At 36.6% G+C, this 21,175-nt stretch overlaps 1 protein-coding gene across 5 annotated transcripts in view; it reads right to left on the reverse strand.

The window, feature by feature from the left end:
- LOC105482632 (CDKAL1 threonylcarbamoyladenosine tRNA methylthiotransferase) overlaps nucleotides 1–21,175 on the reverse strand; it is a 714,041-nt gene that overhangs the window by 374,800 nt on the left and 318,066 nt on the right. For all 5 annotated transcript variants that reach the window (XR_011624002.1, XM_071097572.1, XM_071097573.1 and 2 more), the window contains exon 9: nucleotides 9,632–9,735. Coding sequence is in view for 4 of the 5 variants with exons in the window: in XM_071097572.1 (XP_070953673.1) it covers nucleotides 9,632–9,735 (104 nt within the window). In the remaining variant the exon portion in view is untranslated. The remainder of the gene's footprint in view (nucleotides 1–9,631; nucleotides 9,736–21,175) is intronic.

Raw genomic sequence — 21,175 nt, forward strand, 5'->3', positions numbered from 1 at the left:
AACACGTGCTCCTGAGTAAGCAGCGTTTCTCTCCACCTCTGAACAGAGACGCATGGCTGTCACCAGATGCAGGCAAGAGTCTTCATTAAATACAGCAGTTTTCCTCCAAAGGGCATAAACTTCATTATTTGCTTATTTGATCTCAAAAGCAGGTGGATTTGCACTCAATCAAAGCAGAATATGGGCACCTCAGGATCTTGATAGAGAACACAGAAGTCTGTTGCCCTATTCAAAGCAAACGTCTGGCAGAAAGAATTATGTTTATAGTGGAAAATGGGCAGGCTATTTGTTCCTTTAAGTCAGTGGTCTCTACATATCACTTTCTGAATCAGCTAAAAAGTTTTTTAAAAGTGTTCCCATAGATGTATACTTATTAATTATATTCATGTACTACTGTACTAACATATACAATATGAAACATACACACAATAAAAGAAAAATTTAAAGAATGAGAAAACACAAATAAATACAAATTCTAATGTTTTCTTCCTGGACCTAGCTATACCACCTCACAAAATGACCTACGGTGTACAAACCCCTAAGCTATCAGCCTCTATAACAGGAGTCTTTTACAGCACCCAATGGCTGTGGAATCTGCAAGTGGACCAGATTATCAGTGAGCAGCATACTTTGTACTGTCTTAGCACCCAAGAAATCCCTTCAGGGTGTTATGCTTTTCAAGACATGTCTGCAAGTTCTTTTTTTTTGAGACGGAGTCTCGCTCTGTTGCCCAGGCTGGAGTGCAGTGGTGCTGTCTTGGCTCCCTGCAACCTCCACCTCCTGGATTCAAGCGATTCTCCTGCCTCAGCCTCCCAAGTAGCTGGGATTACAGGCGTGCACCACCACGCCTGGTTATATTTTTGTATTTTTAGTAGAGATGGGTTTTCGCCATGTTGGTGAGGCTGGTTTAGAACTCCTGACCCCAGGTGACCCACCCTCCTCGGCCTCCCAAAGTGCTGGGGATTACAGGCATGAGTCACACGCCCGGCCGGCATGTCTGCAAGTTCTAACAAGAAACACCAAAATACGTAATTTTCAGAAACATAGTATGTGAGTGAGTGTTAAAGGGACGCTGCTGGGATCTACTCTATCCCTCACCGCTCCCTATGTGAAAACTCTTTTGAACCTAATGCCAAGCTGGTATTACTTTTCTTTAAAGACAGTAAGTGTTCAAGAAGCTAAGAGTCAAAACTGTTGCTTGATTTGAAATACCACATGTGTGATTATGGCCAACTTTCCTGTGTTCCAATTTTCCACCAAGTTCCAAACTTTCTATTCTTATCTGTTTTCCCAGAATCTCATTATTTTAAATAACTTTTATACTTAACTGTATATTTGTAAATTGTTTTATAGAGCACAAAAGAGTAAAAAGTAAATAAAACTCACCAATAGCAGTGAGGGATGACTGCACTACGATTTCCATAAGGATAGATTTAAAAAGGTATTTCCAGAGGCAGCAGATTTTCTGTACTTTGGATTATATATACTCTGAACTACGAAAACTCGGAATTATGAAAAAAGCGTAACCACCTTGGGATCGCATCCTTGTTTCCCATGGCAAGGATAAGCTGTTTGCTCCATTATCAGCAAACCTCTCCTTCTGTCCTCCTCATTGGCAGAAGTAATCAACTATTGATTGTAATAATGCACTGTTATCATACCTTTTCTAAAGCATGTGCCTATTAGCAGAAATAAGAACTGCTTCTAATGAATGCTCAATAAATATTTGTTGAATGAATGGAAAAACAACAGCTACACAGTTCCAATAGTTACCTTAGTTAAAGAGTCACCATTTGGTTTCTTTCTTTCAGAGACTTCGGCATCACAGAAACCTCGGAATTCAGAACAGCAAGTAGATTTCATCCCGAATACTCAGCATAATCAATGGCAGTGGCTAACAAGAACTTAGTGAGAGGGATTCTGAGGAAGAAACCTGGTTGATTTGTAAGAATGACTTCTGTTATCCCAAATGTGGTGTCTGTTTTTGCATACTTCAATTTTCATTAGTCCAACAAGCTACTCTCTCTCTTGGACTAGGAGGGGATCCTAAAAGACAGGGACCATGTGGTTTTCATCGTAATTCCTACATATGCACAGCAAGTGCTCCATAAATGTCAGTCACCCTTTTGTGATGCCTTGGTTGATAACAGAAACAGCTGAGCCTTTTAACTTAAATAAGTACCTTTGGACTTTGAAACCATCCATTCACTATCTAGGGCATATTAGCAAATTAACAAGAATTGTGTTGCCCCTCCACCTTCCCTATTTGGCCATTATTTACTAATCAACCAGGGTTTCTCCTCGGAATCCTTCTCACTAGAATTGAGAGGGACAGCTCATTTTACAGCTTCAACCAAAAAATTTTCTAGAATAGCGGTTCTTAATTGTAGTTCTCACCTCTGACTATCACTGGAGTCACCTGTGTTTTAGAAAACACAAAGCCCTCATCCATGGAAATTGTGACGCAATTGTTAGGGTTATGATGCAGACACATTTGGTTTTGGTTTTATAAGACTGCGAAGTGAGTTAAACAGCCAGATTGAGAACACTAATCTAGTCTACATCTATATTAGTTCTTAAAGGCTAAATCCTTCTTTTATGGATTGACAATATGTATTAACATATTAGACAAAGAACCAGAAGTTCTACCACGATGAATCTTGATTAATTTGTTTAAATTAACTTCTCCCAAAATTGACCATGAAATCCATTCATCAATAACCCCTATCATACAGGGGTTTTTATTTATTTATTTATTTATTTTTGAGACAAAGTCCCCTCTGTCACCCAGGCTGGAGTGCAGTGGCACGATCTTGGCTCACTGCAACCTCCACCCTCTGGGTTCAAGTGATTCTTCTGCCTCAGCCTCCCAAGTAGCTGGGGTTACAGGCCTTGGCCACCACGCTTAGCTAATTTTTGTATTTTTAGTAGAGAAGGGGTTTCATCTTGTTTGGCAGCCTGGTCTCGAACTCCTGAACTCAAGTGATCTGCCTGCCAAGATCCTCTCAAAGTGCTGGGATTACAGGCATGAGCCACGACTGGCCTATCATACAGTTTTAATGGAGCACAGCCATATCCATTCATTTGCATATTTTCTGTGGCTGCTTTCATGCTACAAGGACAGAACTAAATAGTTGCAACAGAGACTTCATGGCTCACAAAGCCTAAAATATTTACTATTTGTCCTTGAAGGAAACCTTCACCACTCCTGGATTGCAGTGTTCAGCAATACCTTTAAAAATTAGAAACACTAATCTAAACCAGAAGATTCTGGCTGAATCCTCAAAGTTCTGAGGAAAGGCCTCATTAAACAGGGCCCCACTTCTACTTCAACCACGGTGGTCTGCCTCTACTTTTTCAAGTTTCCTTTGTAAAAAGGGTTCCCTTTGTTGCTAAGAAAAGTTTAACCACCACTGACAGAAACTCAGAGACCTGAATAGGCAAAGGTCACATAAATTATACTCTGTTTTTGCCACTGAGAGTCTTAGCTAACAGTCCCTGAAGTCACAGCAATTAATCTTAGCTTATTTAAACTGAGTGTCTGATAAATAGCTATTTAGGCACTGTGTTCACGATCAAGTCATGATCAAATGTAAATACATTACATTTATTTAGTTCTCCCAAAAAATGTCTTTTAAAGGTTACATTTTAATATTATATTTTTGGGTTTTGCAAGAATCAACAGAAGAAAAAGCTAGGTAGAGAATGTATCTTCAATCTCTATCTATCTTTAGTCAAAAACATTTCTACTATATCATTCAGTGTCTCCTAGGAAAGAATGCATGAAAATAATTCGTAGTGTTTAGTGCCTAGAAACATGTAGGCTTCTCTTGGTAAAGTATATACTTTCTTTTACATACTCCTATCAGATTATATAAATCACTCTATTTCGCCATTCTTCTGAGGAGCCAGGACTCATCAGTTGTAAAATCATCTTCCCTCTTTCAAAACACAATACAGCATTTAACATGGCTCTTATTTCCATGGTCTTTTACATACAATCATTTAATGTAAGCTGCCTAAAATCCTTTTTGGAAGTTGACAATTGTTACAACAAACATGTAAATTGCATCATTAATCGTACAGATAACATGCATTTCTCAATTGAATACAGCACATATGAAAAGATAAAGGAATTAAAGAGACATTTAATTTAACTGCCATATAAACAGAATGCAATTATTGGCCCCGTTTTAATCTTGGGTCGAAATCAATGTATACTAATCATCATTACAGTCAAATGGGACTTGATGTAAAGTGTACAACTGAACAATTTTAAGCTTATACATAGAAAATCAAATATTGTTCATATTCTTTCCTGTCTAAAAAAGTAGGAAGCAATGTACTACAGCTGCATTTCATAATTAATCTTATACATACTAGGTAGTATCTTTGCAAGTCTTGAAATACAGAATCCATTTTTTAAATTCCAACAATAATATCGAAATCACTAGGCATCAAGAAACTTTCTTCCTGTTCTGAGTATTTCATCCTAATTTATTTTACCTTTCCATAACCAGTTGATGCCACTTATCTTGCAGGGGATTTTCAGATTTATGAGGGAGCCAAAAAGTAGTAACACACAAATGAGATCTAGAAAAGCACACGATAGCTATAAAAACAGCGCATCCATCATCTCTACATTTTGATTCCAGAGACAGCGCGGTGAAAGGTGTTGTTTCCACACCACTCACCCCACATGTTTAAAAAGGTTTGCTCCATCACTTACACAACTGAAACTGATTGATTAGCTGCTAGAGAAAAATCAATACAAATATCCTAGAAAACACTAGCTTGTAAATTCATTCTGGCCCCAACAAAGTCCTGGTCACCACTTGACATGTTTGTCTAGATACCTAAAATGCAACCGTGTCAAACCCAGCAAACTCAGCCCCCAAACACTGTTAATCCTAGGCATTTTTAAAACCTCAATCTCATCAGAAGGGAGGAAGTGAGAAGGAAGGTTTTGCAACGGTCTGTGAGAACAACCAGATGATACTCAGAAGTTACCTGGTAAACCTTAAACTCACATGCAGAAGTCTCCTCAAAAATAAAACACACACTGAGAAGGTAAAAATAGTCAATTATGGAGGTTGAGAGAGAGAAAAAAAAAATGCCAGAAAACCAGTTAAACAGATGTAATTTATATAGAAAAGAAATTACACTTATACTTAAACACAGAAATATTTACTTTAGTGCTGTCCATTCAAAAGTTAATGAGCTCTCTCATTTTTTGGCAGCTGAATGCATAGTCAGCACATTTTTAGTATTGTGGGAAGCCATTTTATATTCAGAATGACTTCATGATTATTTCAGAATCACTTCTGAATGCTTCCTTGCCTTTGGGTTAGCCTTTAGTCTCCTAATACATGAGACTAACAAGAAATACATTTTTATGAATATAAAATGCTCATAATCACACCTGTAATCCCAGAACTTTGGGAGGCAAAGGTGGGCAGATCACCTGAGGCCAGGAGTTCAAGACCAGCCTGGGCAACATGGCAAAACCCTGTCTCTATCAAAAATAGAAAAATTAGCCAGGTGTGGTAGTGCATACCTGTAGTCCCAGCTACTTAGGAGGCTGAGGTGGTAGGACTGCTTGAGCCCAGGAGGAGGAGGCTGCAGTGAGCCGAGATCATGCCACTGCACTCCAGTGAGATCTCACCTCAAAAAAATAAATAAATAAATAAATAAAATGATAAACATGCTATTCAGAATAAAATTTTGATCCTATTGTATATTGTATCATATGACTGGAAAACTGGGTTCCAATCCTCACTCCACAGTTGATTCAGAATTAAAAAAAATAAATTTGTAATTATGACATACAGGAGCCATTAAAAAAATTAAAAGAAAGAAAATGTCACTTTAAGGATGGGAAATTTAACTCCCATCCACAGAGTGGCTTTAAACCTTTATTGGTGGCATATTTAGGTTTTTCATTATAGAGTAACTTTTCGCAAAACCATGTTTGTTATTCATTATAAGACAGGCAATCTAATCATGGTAGAATGCAGAACTTAAGAGTTTCTGGTCCAAAGAATATTCCTATCACCTGAATGATTAAATAACTAAATGTGCAAAAGTCATAGTAATAAGAAAATGAGTCACTTCTTCTATTATGTTTACTTTCATAATTATTTGCAATTTTAAAGCTCAAACTTAGGATTTCTATAACAGCATTAAAATCTCAATTTCTTTTGCAGAAAAAAGATAATGCTACTAAATATCTTAAAAATATTAGCTTATAGATTGATACTTCCTATTTTTGAAAGAGATTATAAGGCCACCCTTAGCATGAATTTGCACTTCTCAAATTTAGAAAATGAAAGGTAACTGTCATACTAGATATCTATCTACGGAGAAATTTTTCATAAAACATAATTTGGACTCAAAAGAAAAATCTGTCATTTGATTTCAGTCATTAATGTTTTTGCTATGGATGTTACAACACTCTTACCCAAAATCAGACTTCTCTTCCTGGCTTCGGATATTAGTTTAAGTAATATTTCTTCTTCATAATATTGACATAGCCAATTACCTCATACACGTTATCTCAAATTCTTAAAACAAAAACATTAAGTTATAGTGATGAGAAAGCCATAAGCTTGGAGAGGTGAGATACCGTGTTCACATCATGTGGCTGGTAAGCAACAGTGCAGTATTTCAAATCTAAACTGCTTATAGCAAAAAGCAACAAATACTTGAGGACTTAAAATTTTTCTGGCTGGGCGCAGTGGCTCACACCCGTAATCCCAGCACTTTGGGAGGTCAAGGTGGCTTGAGACCAGGAGTTTGAGACCAGCCTGGCCAACACAGGGAGACCCTGTCTCTCTAAAAAATTTAAAAATTAGCCAGACTCGGTAGTGTATGCCTATAGCTGCAACTACTGGGGAGGCTGAGGCAGGAGGATAGCTTGAGCCCAACGGTTTGAAGCTGCAGTGAGCTCTGACTGTACCACGACACTCCAGCCTGGTTGATACAGTGTGAGACCCTGTTACCAAAAAAAAAAAAAAAAAAAGAAAGAAAGAAAAAGAAAAAAACAACTACATTTCCTGAACACACTGGGTTATCTCACAAGTTAGCTCACCAGTTCAAAAACTAGTTTTTAGTTTCAATTCTAATACACAGATAATAACGCAACAGAAAAAACTGATGTTGCAAACATTCCATGGTTGGTAATAAAAAGATACTTATCTTACTGATGTTGGTAAGAGCAATCTTCTAATACTTTCTCTAAAAATAGCTACTACATTACTGCTAACCTCTGATATATTATTTCAATCACTCACCTTAACTAGTCCAACCCACTTGTATATGACAATGTTAACTAACTAAAGATCTACAGAAGCAATACACTGTAACTTGGTTGCTCAGAGGGCATCTCTAAAGATAAATCACAGAGCTAAGGTGGATATTGTTAGAAAAAGTCATAATCAGTTTATACAAACTATGTTTCTGAGGCAGGAGAACAGGGCCTGGAGGCAGGGAACCTAATGCCAATTCACCCTGACTTCCTAGAACTAAATCGGAAAAAAAAAAAAAAAAAAAAAAAAACTTTCCAGCCTAAGTAAAAAAAGGACCAGAGGTTACTCCCTTTGCAAACCCCCATATTTTGGGAAATTGAAAGTACCTCTGATTGTTGCTTTCTGCAACCAGTCAGAGATCTGTATAAGCATGCAACTTTGTAAGTTCACTTCAGCTTTCCACAACCAATCAGATGTTTGCATACGAGTGTGACCTTTGTAACTGCACATCAGCCTCTGATTGGTTGCTTTCTACAACCAATCAGACTGACGTGGGGCCACCATTTCATTTACATGGGGTGAACACCAAGTGGCCAATGGGAAACCTCTAGGGGGTAGCTGGATCCCAGAAGATTCTGTATCCGGGCCCTTCAGCGCTGCTCAGACTTGCTCCCACACTGTGGAGTGTACTTTCATTCTCAATAAATCTCTGCTTTTGTTGCTTAATTCTTTCCTTGCTTTGTTTGTACGTTTTGTCCAGTTGTTTGTTTAAAATGCAAAGAACCTGGACACCATCCACAGGTAATACTTCTGTTCTGTCTTCTTTTTTTTTCAAGTCATGTATAATTCATAAATGTGTCCATATAAAGCCACGAAGCAATCATATCCGAATGTTGGTGTAAGTTACAGGTGAGAATAGATGTAAGCAAGTGAAGAGGAGATTTTCACTTTCTACATGGTGATTTTACAGCTTTACATTTTTCAAATAAATTTTCAAGTAAAATAAAATACTTTTCAAAAAATTATATGCAGTTGCACTTAGAAATGCATGATGTTAAAAAAAAAAGTACTAATTTGCATGCCTTCTAAGTTGCAGTGTTTGGTAGACAGATGTTTAATATCCCCATTATCTGACAGATATATGAAAAAACAAACACTAATTAAGAATGCCAGTAAATATTTTTTCAAATAGATTTAGTTTCTGGGAAAATTTTTGCCCCTTTTAAAAAATCCTTGGAAGTACTGGTTATGCTGTAGTAAAGACAACCACCCAGGCTTTTTCTTAGATTAGACAATAATCTGGCTCTAAAAGGAGAACACTGGCAAGAGTCAGTAAATTTCCTTTATTTCTCTCTCAATACTAGTTGAATGTGAAAGGAGGAGGGGACTGAGCTAAGAATATACAAGTGGAGAAAAACTGTTGGGAGGCATCAATAAATCAAGCAAGGGGATATTTTTCTCTATTAAAAGAAACATTCCAAATTCATGTTTCTAAAAGTTTTCTATAGACTAAACAAAAAAATGAATTTGGAACTCATACTTTCTGAGGCCCAGAGTAGGAAGTATTGAAATTAGCACTCCAAGTTATTTGCCAAAAAGAAAAGCACATTGCCAATAACTATTAACCTGCAAGATTATGAGACAACAGATTATCTCATGTTGGGAGTAAAAACACACCACTGTTACAGGCACATACTATAAACAAAGACAAAAAAGGAAGTTTATGGTTTGAGCAGTTGTATGTCCACACAACTGTGACTCATGTTAAAGATAAGTCTTATTATATGCTGAGAGAGACCTAGATAATCACATTTCCCAGCAAGTGATGATTCAGAAGTAGTTGGCCACCCCACACAAATCATTCTCATTAGGCCTCTCCCCCAGTACCACTCTTTACTGGTCTGACAGTTCTGTTAAAATGGTAGCCTCCTTTATTGGCTGATATGAAAACCTACCTTCTTCAAAGAAGTCTACAAACCCTAATTAGCTCCATTTTCTAAATGGTCCAAAAAAGTCAAAGAAAGAGATGAAAAATCTGAGTATTTCACTTGTCCACAAAAATCTTAACAGACATCAGAGGCTCATGGATTTCATTTTATCTTAATTTTGTCTTTTCCATGGAGTCTAGAGGTGGATGATAAAGTTCAAAATACGCCATTTACCTTAGAGTGATAAGAAAATGGAAGCGTAGTAAAAGAAGAGTAATTAATGTAAAAATAAACTAAGTGATTAAATCTGGTCACATCTTTTATTAGTTAAGCTGATATATTTGTAAAACTCTTCATAAAACGAATGAAGTCGGTCTCTAAACTGAAGTATTACTTACAAGACTAACATAATTTCTTAAGAAGACTAATTTCACATGTAATTCTAGAAACTCTTACCTTGAAAAGATTGTTTGGCTCTATCTACTAGTTCATCAATTGGATAACTGGCCAAATTTCCTCTGGCGTGTTTAGTTTTGCAGTAGGTACAAGCATTGAGACACCTGTTGAAATGATAACAATAAATCAGACTCAAATTTCTCAAGATAGCATATACTTAACATGGGGGTACCTCAAAACATACACAAAAGTGCTCTTTCAGAAACATTTGCATAGTTTATACAAGAGATTCAAAAACCAAGTATCTACCATGTCTCAGAGTTATTTTATCTCTACCAGGCACAAAAATGTGTAATTTTTGGGAGTAGTTGAAAAAAATTTCAACTGCTCAAGAATGGCTGTACAAATCACATATTATCTAAAAGTGCACATATCTATGAGGAAGAAAGTTTAAAAATGCTTAAAATGACTAATCAAAAGAAATTCAAGACCTACATTACTTTTCATAAACTAGTTTGGCCAACATAACTACAAAGTTCCGGTATCCCCTATACATACTATATTACTCAGAAAGGACACATACTCATCTAACTTTTAACTAATGATATAAGAATAAATAAGTAGATAATACAGCATTCTCATAAGAAAATACACTCTTAGAAATTTTTAGATAATCTTTTTTCACTCCTTGAAATCAGGAAAAAATATTAAAGCACGTTCAATGAATAATTCTCTGAGACTACATTAATCAAAGTAAAAAAAGTAGAATGGCAATATTAGCTTTAAAAAATTAAAAAATTGGCATATTTCCCAATAGTATTTAGACATGATATAGAATTGTCTTTTTTAAAACTAAAATATTGGTTCTACTCTTATAATATTAAAATATACCTTAAACAAAATTATTACAAAATAAAAGACACAGTTACAAAATAAAAAATAGTTCTATATCCAAAAGATAAGGCTCAATAACACTGAACCAAAGAGAAAGGAACATCTCTTCAGTGATTCGATTGCTATAATGAGTAGCAAGGCTTTAAAAAGACCATCAGTACACAAATGCTTTAAAATTTCATATTGAGAAAAATCGTACTTTTAACAATTGAATCTGACCCATGGTTAATTTTATTAATATATGACTTTAAGATACATATGAATCACTGTACTCAGCAGTCAAATATGCAATGCTTAATTTCTGAGAATTTTCACATGGGATCCTTAAGTAAAGTAACATACATTTTAAAATGTGTTTTACTATTTAACCGACCACATAATCTTGAACTGCTAACACTCTTTTCCTCCTAAGCAATTTACATTTTTAAAATAAACACAAATTGTGGCCTCTCTTCCAAATAAAGGTTCTAGTCTCCCAGTTGTTATATGTCTTCTCTTTACATTTTCTGCCCTTTCTATAACAAGGGGAAGGAGAAAACCATTCTATTGTTGTTTCCTTGGGAGAGTAATTCAATTTTGTTTAGCCCTTACTGAGCATCAGACACTGTTACTGGTATTTTCTTTTCTTTTTTCCTTTCTCTGTTGTTTTGTTTTGTTAATAGAAACAGGGTCTTGCTATGTTGCCCAGGTTGGTCTCGAACTCCTGGGTTCAAGTGACCCTCCCGTCTTCGCCTCCCAAAGTGCTGGGATTACAGGCGTGAGCCAGCGAGCCTGTTACTGATATTTTATATGCCTTTTCTCATTTAACCCTTTCAGAGTTGGGTTTTCCCATCTCCATCTTAGAGACAAGAATCCACCTCAAAAAATCAGGTAAGTAGCTTGCTCAAGGCCATGTAACAGCTGAGATTCAAATTCAGGCCAGTGAGATTTCAAACTCCAAGATGTTTCCATACCAAGCTGCTCTCTCCCACAAGAACTGAACGCCAAACATCTCAGCTGCACAAACATGCAAATAAAAAGACCTGCAAATCATCTGACATGAGATATAAACTAATATAGCATATACATTCAAATATATGGCCAGTACTTATCTTCTTGAAGCTAAATATGAAGCTATTTAATTAAAATATGTGTTCTCTCCTTTATTCTTTGGAAATCTAAGGTCAGGCCTCTTGTCCATCCACTGTCCTAAACCTGTCACTTTCACCCTTGTTCACAAGTTCTGGTTTTCATCCTCCTGCTGGTACTGTGTGAAAATGTGTCACTTCGTCGGACTTGCCACATCATTTAAAATTCCATAGCTCAGGTTCTCAAAGCTGTTTACTGGTACACTGGAAGACCAAGGTTCTCTGCTTTTTCCTCGAGTGTCTTCATGGCCCAGTCAATGCAGCAGGCCCTGTCATGAAGCTGTGATTCCCACGTATGACTGGCATTCACCTAAGTTAAATCAGCATCCTTCCAGGGAACCTGTCATCTCTCCTTCTAATACTACCTCATTTATTGTGATCCCTTTCCCTTATTTGTCCTATTACCAATGGAAAGCTCCATAAATTAAGTGAACAATCTTAATGGAAGCTATTGGTCAAGCTTTCCTAATCTGAAAATCTGAAATCCTCCCAAATTGGAAACTTTTTGAGCAACGACATGACACTACAAGAAGAAAATTCCACACCTGACCTCATGTGATGGGTTGCAATCAAAATACAGTCAAAACTTTGCTTCATGCACAAAATTATTTTTAAAATATTATGTAAATTCCCTTCTGGCTATGTGTATAAGGTGTACATGAAACATAAATGAATTTTGTGTTTGGACTTGGGTCTCATCCCCAGGATATCTATCTATCTATCTATCTACCTGCAAATATTCCAAAATCTGGAAAAAAAAAAAAAATTCAAAACGCTTCTGGTTCCAGGCATTTCAGATAAGGGATAGTCAACCTGTGCTAATATTTCTGACTTTGGCTGTTTCTGAAAAGTAACTGTCTTAAGGAACACTAGTAGGGGGAAAGGGCAGGGAAGAAAAACAGGAAGAAAAAGACAAAAGAAACTTATTTTAAAATTTATAACATAAATGAATTGATACATGTAAAATACTCAGAATGGTGTCTGTATCTAGTAAGCGATCAGTAAGTGTTGGCCACTGGTAGTTTAATGTGACTCTTATTAAACAATTCTGTGAGGAAATAATTATGCATTATCATATCCCAGGTGTACTTAACTTTATGGAACAGATGTGTTGCTGACAGGTTAGCTTAAAAGTCAACTGTGGAAACCAAATCACATTTTCCTACTGTCTCACTTAATAAAGATGGAAATGTATTCCCCGTGGAAAAGCACTAATGAAACTGTACCAAAAAATTTAAATAAAACAAAGTGATATTCTGAAACATTTATAATACTTAAGCAAGTAAGAATATTACATGCAGAATTCAAAAAGCTCTGTGTTAAACTGTTGCCTTGAGGTTATAGTTGTTGACATGATAGTTTTTTGGTTTTTTGTTTGTTTGTTTTTGAGATGGAGTTTCATTCCTGTTGCCCAGGCTGAAGTGCAATGTCGTGATCTCAGCTCACTGCAACCTCTGCCTCCTGGATTCAAGCTATTCTCCTGCCTCAGACTCCCTAGTAGCTGTGACTATAGGTACCCGCCACCACGCCTGGCTAATTTTGTATTTTTAGTAGAGACAGGGTTTCTCCACGTTGGTCAGGCTAGTCTTGAACTCCTGGCCTCAAGTGATCCACCCGCCTTGGCCTCCCAAGGTGCTGGGATTACAGGCATGAGCCACCACACCCAGCCAGTGATAGTTTTGAAGTTCCAAACTCTTTATTGTATAAGATGGGTTCATCCTTATCCACAGTTATCAAAATAATACTGTATATAATCTCAAGAAAGTAAAAATTTCTTAAGAGCACATTTTTTGGCTGCTTGTATGTTTATTTTTAATTTTTGTGGGTACATAGTAGGTGTATATATTTATAGGGTACAAGAGTACACTTCTTTAAACTTGCTATAACAGTACCAATGCAAGCATTAAATTTGCTATTGTCTTTTAAAAGCTTTTAAAAGAAGAGATTTGTTATAATACACAGAAGAAAAACATGCAGTGTAAAATCAGAAAAGAAAGAACAAGCATTTTGATGCTATTTGGTTGAAAAACAGTTTTTCTAATCACCAAGAATTATGTCGACCAATCATTTCAACATAAGAAGCTTCCCATAAAATAAAGAAATTCTCAATAGAAACCTTTAGAAGATAGTTTCAGTTATCTGTAAACAATTAAATAATTGTCTAGGAGAAAGAATACTGAGCCAGTTTCTTCAACTGTCAGAAAACAAAAGATCTTTGAAGGTTGACTGCAGAAAGCCAAAACCCAAATGAGATGGCTGTTGAACTACAAGGAAGATGCAAAATCCAAATAGGCCTAGACTGTCCTGATGGAAGGATAAAGCTAGCACACAATACCTACTAATCTTTGCACAGGTTGTTACATGGCCAGAGACCAAGAATGACTAAAACCCTCCAAAGCAGAGAGAGTTTAAGTATTTAATTTGGCAGTATAACCCAAGAGAGCTTTTTTATTATTTTTATTTTTTTTAAAAGGTTTTTTTGTAAAGACAAGGTGTCACTATGTTACCCAGGCTGGTCCCGGGCTCAAGTTATCCTCCTTTCTTGGCCTCCCAAAGGGTTAGGATGACAGGCATGAGCCACTGCACCCAGTTCAACCCTGAAGTCTTAAGAAACGTCTGTGGTAGCATGTTTTTAAATTACATAAACTGAACAAATGAAATAACAATGAGTTTTCACAAATTAAAATACTTCAAAGGGTTTAAACACATAACGGTCAACTTAATATCCGAACCACATAAAGCAAGTGAAAACTAAAAGTTTGAACATACCTATTCTTTTTTTTTGTAAAGAGCATCTTTAGATATTACAAATTCTGAAATAATTTAAAAATCAGAGTTATACTCTTAAAAAGTCACTCGTACTGGTATCTTTTTTTAATGGGGGGAAAAAAGGTGACTAATGTGACACAGCCTTCTGGTTTGCTCTGCTTCAGGTCAAAGATAACCTGAATACGCAAAAACCTTTTGGACTCAAGCACTAACACTTACAACCTCCACTTTCCATTCCACTTGCATGATTTAATCATTATTTGTTTTTCATAAACTGATAGAGTATGATCTTTCTCAAAGCTTCAAATGTTACAAAATGGCCAGGTGTGGTGGCTCACGCCTGTAATGCGAGCACTTTGGGAGGCTGAGGCAGGAGGGCTGCTTGAGCTCAGGAATTCAAGACCAGCCTGAGCAACATAGTGAGACCTTGTCTCTACAAAAACAAAAAACAAACGTTACAAAATAAGCCTTTAATAAGAACTAAATCTTGGAAAAGCCACACTGGTCTAGCCACATTCTTCCAAACTGAAACACCATCAAGCGAAGAAACCCAAGAAACCAAAAGTTCACACAATGTAGGCTCTGCCAGACTTGATTGTTAAATATAGCCTATTGTGAGTCCTCATCTTGGTTTAACCGTTTTTCCAGGAAAATTACTTTTTGATGTTTCAAATACAGGAGATACTCATACCAACAGAATAATACGATACCTGTTTGTCAAGATCAAAATTCTCAACAAACAATGGAAAAATGACATACTTGAAAAATTAGCTGAATATACTTCCAAAACCCTACATTCTTTAAGCTTCCTGTGCCCAAAATTCCTCTTGGCCTAAAATGAATCCCTCCACTTGGGTGACTGACTCAATCTTCTCTCCTGTATCTTCAATTGTGAACTTTCGGAGTTAGTTTCCTCTGCATTAAACTACGTGTACTAAATTGAAACATAACTGCAGCTGTATTTTCTCTTACTCTATTCCCATCAGCTACATACTTTGCTCCAAAATGTTGTTCCAGCATATTTTAACTCTGTACCTTTGTTTGTCATTCACTTTACTTGAAAGAATTATACTTATCACCTCTCAATCCCTGTAAAAATCATCACAACCTTTAAAATAGTTTGGGGGAAGAAGTGGCCAATGATAGTAAAAGATGGCTGCCAAATCCTTGCCAGAAACTCAGTTATGCATTTTATATTAATTGTTTCATTTACCCTCACAGCAATCTTGATAGAAGCATTATTATTCTTCCATAGAGGAAACTGAGGCTCAAAAAGATTAAGAAACTTGCTCAAAGTTATACAGACAGCCAAGTCAAAGATCCTTCCAATCGCATCTGAAGTTCCTTTATTACCAATTGTACGCTGTACTTCTCTTAAGAAACATTGACTTATTCTGTGTAAGAATACATGATGAGTTGTATGCTTATCTCAATATTCTTAAGGAACACGTATTATCTTCCTTATTTACTATCTGCTATAGCATTTAACACAGTGACTTGTATACTATTCGAATAACAATAAATACATAGATCTCTTGGTGATTTCATAATGAACAGACCAGTTGACAAGCCAATACTTGACTACACAGCTAGGAGGAGTACTAAGCAGAAAGGTATCGAGTAAAATACAATGAAGCAGGGAAATGGAAGTCGGGAATGGAGAAGGTACACAGCAGTAATGCAGATCTTGCCAAAGGATCAACAATCTTGTCTTAGAGGTCAGGAAACTGGGAACAGGAAAGTAAAGCTTAGAGATGAGAGCTGTAAGACAAGGAACCCTACACAGGGTATAAGCATACTACAATCTGTACACCATTCCAAGCAGACTATGCAGAAAGAGAAATAACGGGCCTGAGAGTCTATTAAAGACCATCCATTTTCAATATTAACTATTTTTCCAATTTCTATCAGTAGTTTCTGATGCTGGGATGTCACAGAGCAACACACTTAAAATGCACACACACATAACTGGACATCAAATAGACTACCAATTTGTTATTTTACCAAGGGAGGACCAAAAAAAGTTAAACTATCTTGTACTATCATTACTATTTTACAAAAAATAGCATATTTTAAACAATAAAACTGGAGGAATGTCATAATGAAGTCTCACAAATGTAGCTTCATAAAAAAACTCATTATATTTTCCTTATATTCATTTTATAACAGGCCAGCAAAAAAATCCATCAAGTTCTACAGAAACTGTTGCTGTAGATGATTCTTTAACATCTTCCTAAGTTTTCCTTACATTTCTATAATGATCTTTAGAATTAAAGATGTACAGGGGGAAAAAAGCTAGAAAATGGCCTCTTTTAACTGGATATTGGTTTGAATCAGCTAATATGTCAATTGACATATAGTATGTAGAATAAACATAACTAATAAGTAGCAGTGATCATTCCAGTTGGCTTTTCTTTTTTAGGGGGAGGATGGAGTCTTGCTCTGTCACCCAGGCTGGAGTGCAGTGGCATGATCTTGGCTGACTGCAAGCTCCGCCTCCTGGGGTCACGCCATTCTCCTGCCTCAGCCTCCTGAGTAGCTAGGACTACAGGCACCTGCCACCACACCTGGCTAATATTTTTGTATTTTTAGTAGAGATGGAGGGTTTCACTGTGTTAGCCAGGATGGTCTCAATCTCCTGGCCTCATGATTCGCCCACCTCAGCCTCCCAAAGTGCTGAGATTATAGGCGTGAGCCACCGTGCATGGCCTCTCCAGTTGGATTTTCAATGTGTTCTATTTGTAGCTAGTGGCTTACTCCCTGGGAGACAGAGTCCTGCACCCTTAATAGCAACAACTATTTTCTAAATGTGTTTACTAAAATAGCATGGTGAAAGATAATGAAATTCTGTCAACCATAAAGTTGACAAAAATTTTCTTTTGTTCCACCTTCATTGTTATTTTTAGTTTTATAAAGCAATGATAGCAGACAAAAATTAAGGCTAAGATATTATCTATACCTTCCAAAGACAGCAGTGGAGACAGCTGTAATTGCCAAATAATGTTTGTGACGTAGACACCTGGTTGGCCATCCAAGCTGAGGCCCGTACAAAGTGACACTGTGCTACAGATTTGAGTTAACTTACCAATGTCCAAGCTGAAAACGAAACAGGAGCTATGAACACAACTACACATTCCTACCATAGGAGGAGATTTTATTTATATAATATATGTATAAATTATACATATAAATAGACATATAATTTATCCTTTAAGAATATAATTCTGCCATGTAAGACATATTTCTAATGTACCATAAAGTTTAAAAAGCAGTAACAAATACTCTTTTAAAATTATGTAATATAATCAAGTAGATGTATACATATATATAAATCATACACATACAAGTATACACACACACACACACACACACACACACAAACACACACACACAATTTCTTCCCAGCTTCACCCCTAACTGTTCTCTCTGTCTGGTTTGTTTGGTTTTTGGGTTGTAGTTGTCTTTTCTTTTTTTCTTTTTAGGTACACATACCTGGCCCCTTATCAGATTTACTGAATTAGAATTTGCAGGTATGAAAACAAGGCATATATATATTTATAAAAAGTATTATTATTATATGCTGAAGTGAAGCCAAATTTATGCTAGTGATAGAACTATTTATTTCTGCAGATTAATAGTTAACACTCATCTGCTGTTAAACTAAGCAAAACTAAATCTGTACTTTCAAATATTCTACAGGTCAACATATGGGAAAATGATCCCTAGCAAAGACTTACCTAAGGGTTAATCTGAAGATGTGATTAAGCCACAGGTTAAATATACCAACCAAAAAACCTGAATAATGAACCATAAAATATACTCTAAAAGCAAAGGAGTATTAGTGAGCAAAGCTATTGTTTTTGTTCTCTCAGTGGTTGTGGAGGCTGACGTCTCCTGAGGTGAAATCTCACAGGAAACAGTGGTTGAGGCTAATTCTATAACAGGTAACAGGTACCATATTTTGGCGCCTGGGATAAAAGGTATTGTTCTAACGTGGGTCAAAACATCCTGTGAAAAGAAAAGAAAATCTTATATTTCAAGGGCATTGAAACTAGAAAGCTAAATTCAGATAAAACTTAAATTTCTAACCTGTGTGGGAAAAAACTTAAATTGTTTGGGTCAAATAATGGTGTGAGTAATTACATAAGAAAGAGAGATGAGGTGTTTTAAAGTGAAATGAAAAAGTAGTACACCTAAGCATTTATGTAATTACTCACCATTTTAACTTCAACAAATCCTTCAAATTCGAGAGCTAACAATTTTCATTAACATTGTAATAATTTCAGTAAAATTCAACTGCCCATCTTTGACTTGGAGATTACTATCTAATGCAGGGCCAGGACAAAGTAGCATTTACCAGAGAGAGAGAATGAGGGAGCTGGCAGGCCCTTAGCACACAGTCCACTGGCTGTCCAGGTGACCACCCAAATACTGGTGAGAAGCAAGCTTTCCCACTCAGACCTCAGCTGCACAGCGGTTTAGTGTCTCTTCTCCTACATACACATTACGTCTCTTTTCCTTGACTGATGGTAAGAATCCCTACAATTCAGTGAGAGATCTTTTCTTTCTTTAGTAGAACAGGAGAAGGGAGTGATAAAAACTATCCCCATTAAATACAACATGTATTTAAAGGAATGTATATTCCTTTATAAAGAACTGTGCTGTTTTCAGAAAGTCGCATGGAAAAGGGAAAAAATGCATCTCAATGGAGGAAATAGGTCAATTTAAGAATTTAAACACGAACACTAAAGAACAGTATTTCAGAGATGAGCAAGCAATATGCCAGCTGAGAACTTCCATCCCAAGAGGTGGTGATATTCATGGAGTATAACCCTAAAAAGCCAACCTACGACAGAGACGAAAGTGAATCAAAAGAAAGCCCTAGCTTCCCGGATTCTATTCTTTTCAACTGTAATGCCACTGAATTTGCTACAGAATAACTGCAACTTACACTGAATTTTTAAATATAACTAGCTTAGTGATGGTGCTGCTTTTATAAAAAAGAAAATGTATAATATGCAAACATTATATTTTTGGTAATATGATGACTGGAACTCAGCAAATCAGATAGCCTTTGTAACATAATCATCAGTTTGATTTACTTCGATGCTTTTCTTTTCCCACTGCTAAATCTTAAGGTCATGTCCAAGTGAATCAAACAGTTACTCTACCAATTCACTATCAAAAGTGCAGGTGTGGGCTATTCATAGGAGGTACACTCTTGCTTTCCTTTTTCATCTACATAGCAGGGAGTAAAAAGGAGGCCTGAGGGAGCAGAAATCCATGGGTACCTTTTACAACAGCCAGGAGAAGGAAGGAGAAGAGAAAGGATAGTTGCTCATATAAAGTACACAAAGCAGGGCTCCCTCATACACATCTCATTTTGATAAGCACAACCAGCAGATTCTTGGTGCCAGTAATAGAAGCTCCATTTTTCAGATAAGAAAACTGAAGTTGAAAAGGGATTCCAGGCCAGGCGCAGTGACTCATGCCAATAATCCCAGGACTTTGGGAGACCGAGGCAGGCAGATCACTTGAGGTCAGTAGTTTAAGATCAGCTGGGCCAACACAGCAAAACCCTGGCTCTACTAAAAATACAAAAAAATTTGCTGGGCCTGGTGGTGCATGACTGTAATCCCAGCTACTGGAGAAGGTGAGGCAGGAGAATCACTTGAATTCAGGAGGCAGAGGTTGCAGCGAACTGAGATCATGCCACTGCACTCCAGCCTGGGTGACAAGAATTAAACTCTACCTCAAAAAAAAGAAAAGAGACAAGACGAGACGAGACGAGACGAGACGAGACGAGACGAGACGAGACGAGACGAGACGAGACAAGACAAGACAAAGCAAAGCAAAGGAGTTCCAGTACGCAGGCTAATTAACTGCCAGATTTCATGTCTGCACCTACCTCTTCCTACTTCTAGGAAGACTCAAAAGGCTCCTTTTGTGGGGAAGGAGGTACCTGTTTATTGCTTAATATGTATTACTTTAATAAATAATTATTTTAATACTCAGCTTTATTGAGGTAAAACTGATACAAAATAAACTCTACATATTTAAAAAGTACAATTTTTAAGTGTTGACATATGAATACATCTGTGAAACATCGCCACAATCGTGATAATGAACATAGCCATTGTCCCTAAAGGTCTCCTTGTGTCTCTTTGTCACCTCTCCCTCCAAACCCTCTACCCAAGTGCCCAGGAAATTATTGTTCTTTTTTTCACTATAAATTGGTATGCAGGATAAATTGGTTTTCAATAATTTTATATAAATGGAATCATAGAGTATGTACTCTTTTTGTCTGGCTTTTTTCATCCACACAACACAGTGTGTCAATAGCACATTGCTTAGCACTACTCTGGATTTGTGCTTTGCTAGCTGTTTCCTGTGAAGTTATGGCAGTATGGGATGATAGAGGGAGACAGCCTAGACAAGAGAGAATGGACTTGCCTTTTCTATTTTGCTTCCTGTCCTCATCCATAATGCCAATTTCTAACTCTGATGTGGGAGAAGGTAACATCAGAACTCTCAAACAATAAGCTAATGCTTTAAATTTCATGACTACTCTAAACATTATATTATAGTTGCTTCAACTAAAAGAACCTTAAATGGTAGAAAAATTAACAATGATGAAATGTGTTGCCTATTTCTTCTAGTCTAGATAAAGATAAGCTTAGTCTGAAAGAAGAAAATACACCATTGACACGAGAGGCCCTCTTTGCCTTTATAACCCCCAGATGCTAAAAGTCTGGTAATGTGGACTCCAATAGGATTAAAACAAAAATAAACCAACCAAACAAAAGGTCAAATC

Source organism: Macaca nemestrina, chromosome 5, assembly GCF_043159975.1.
Source record: "Macaca nemestrina isolate mMacNem1 chromosome 5, mMacNem.hap1, whole genome shotgun sequence".
NCBI classification, from domain to species: Eukaryota; Metazoa; Chordata; class Mammalia; order Primates; family Cercopithecidae; genus Macaca; species Macaca nemestrina.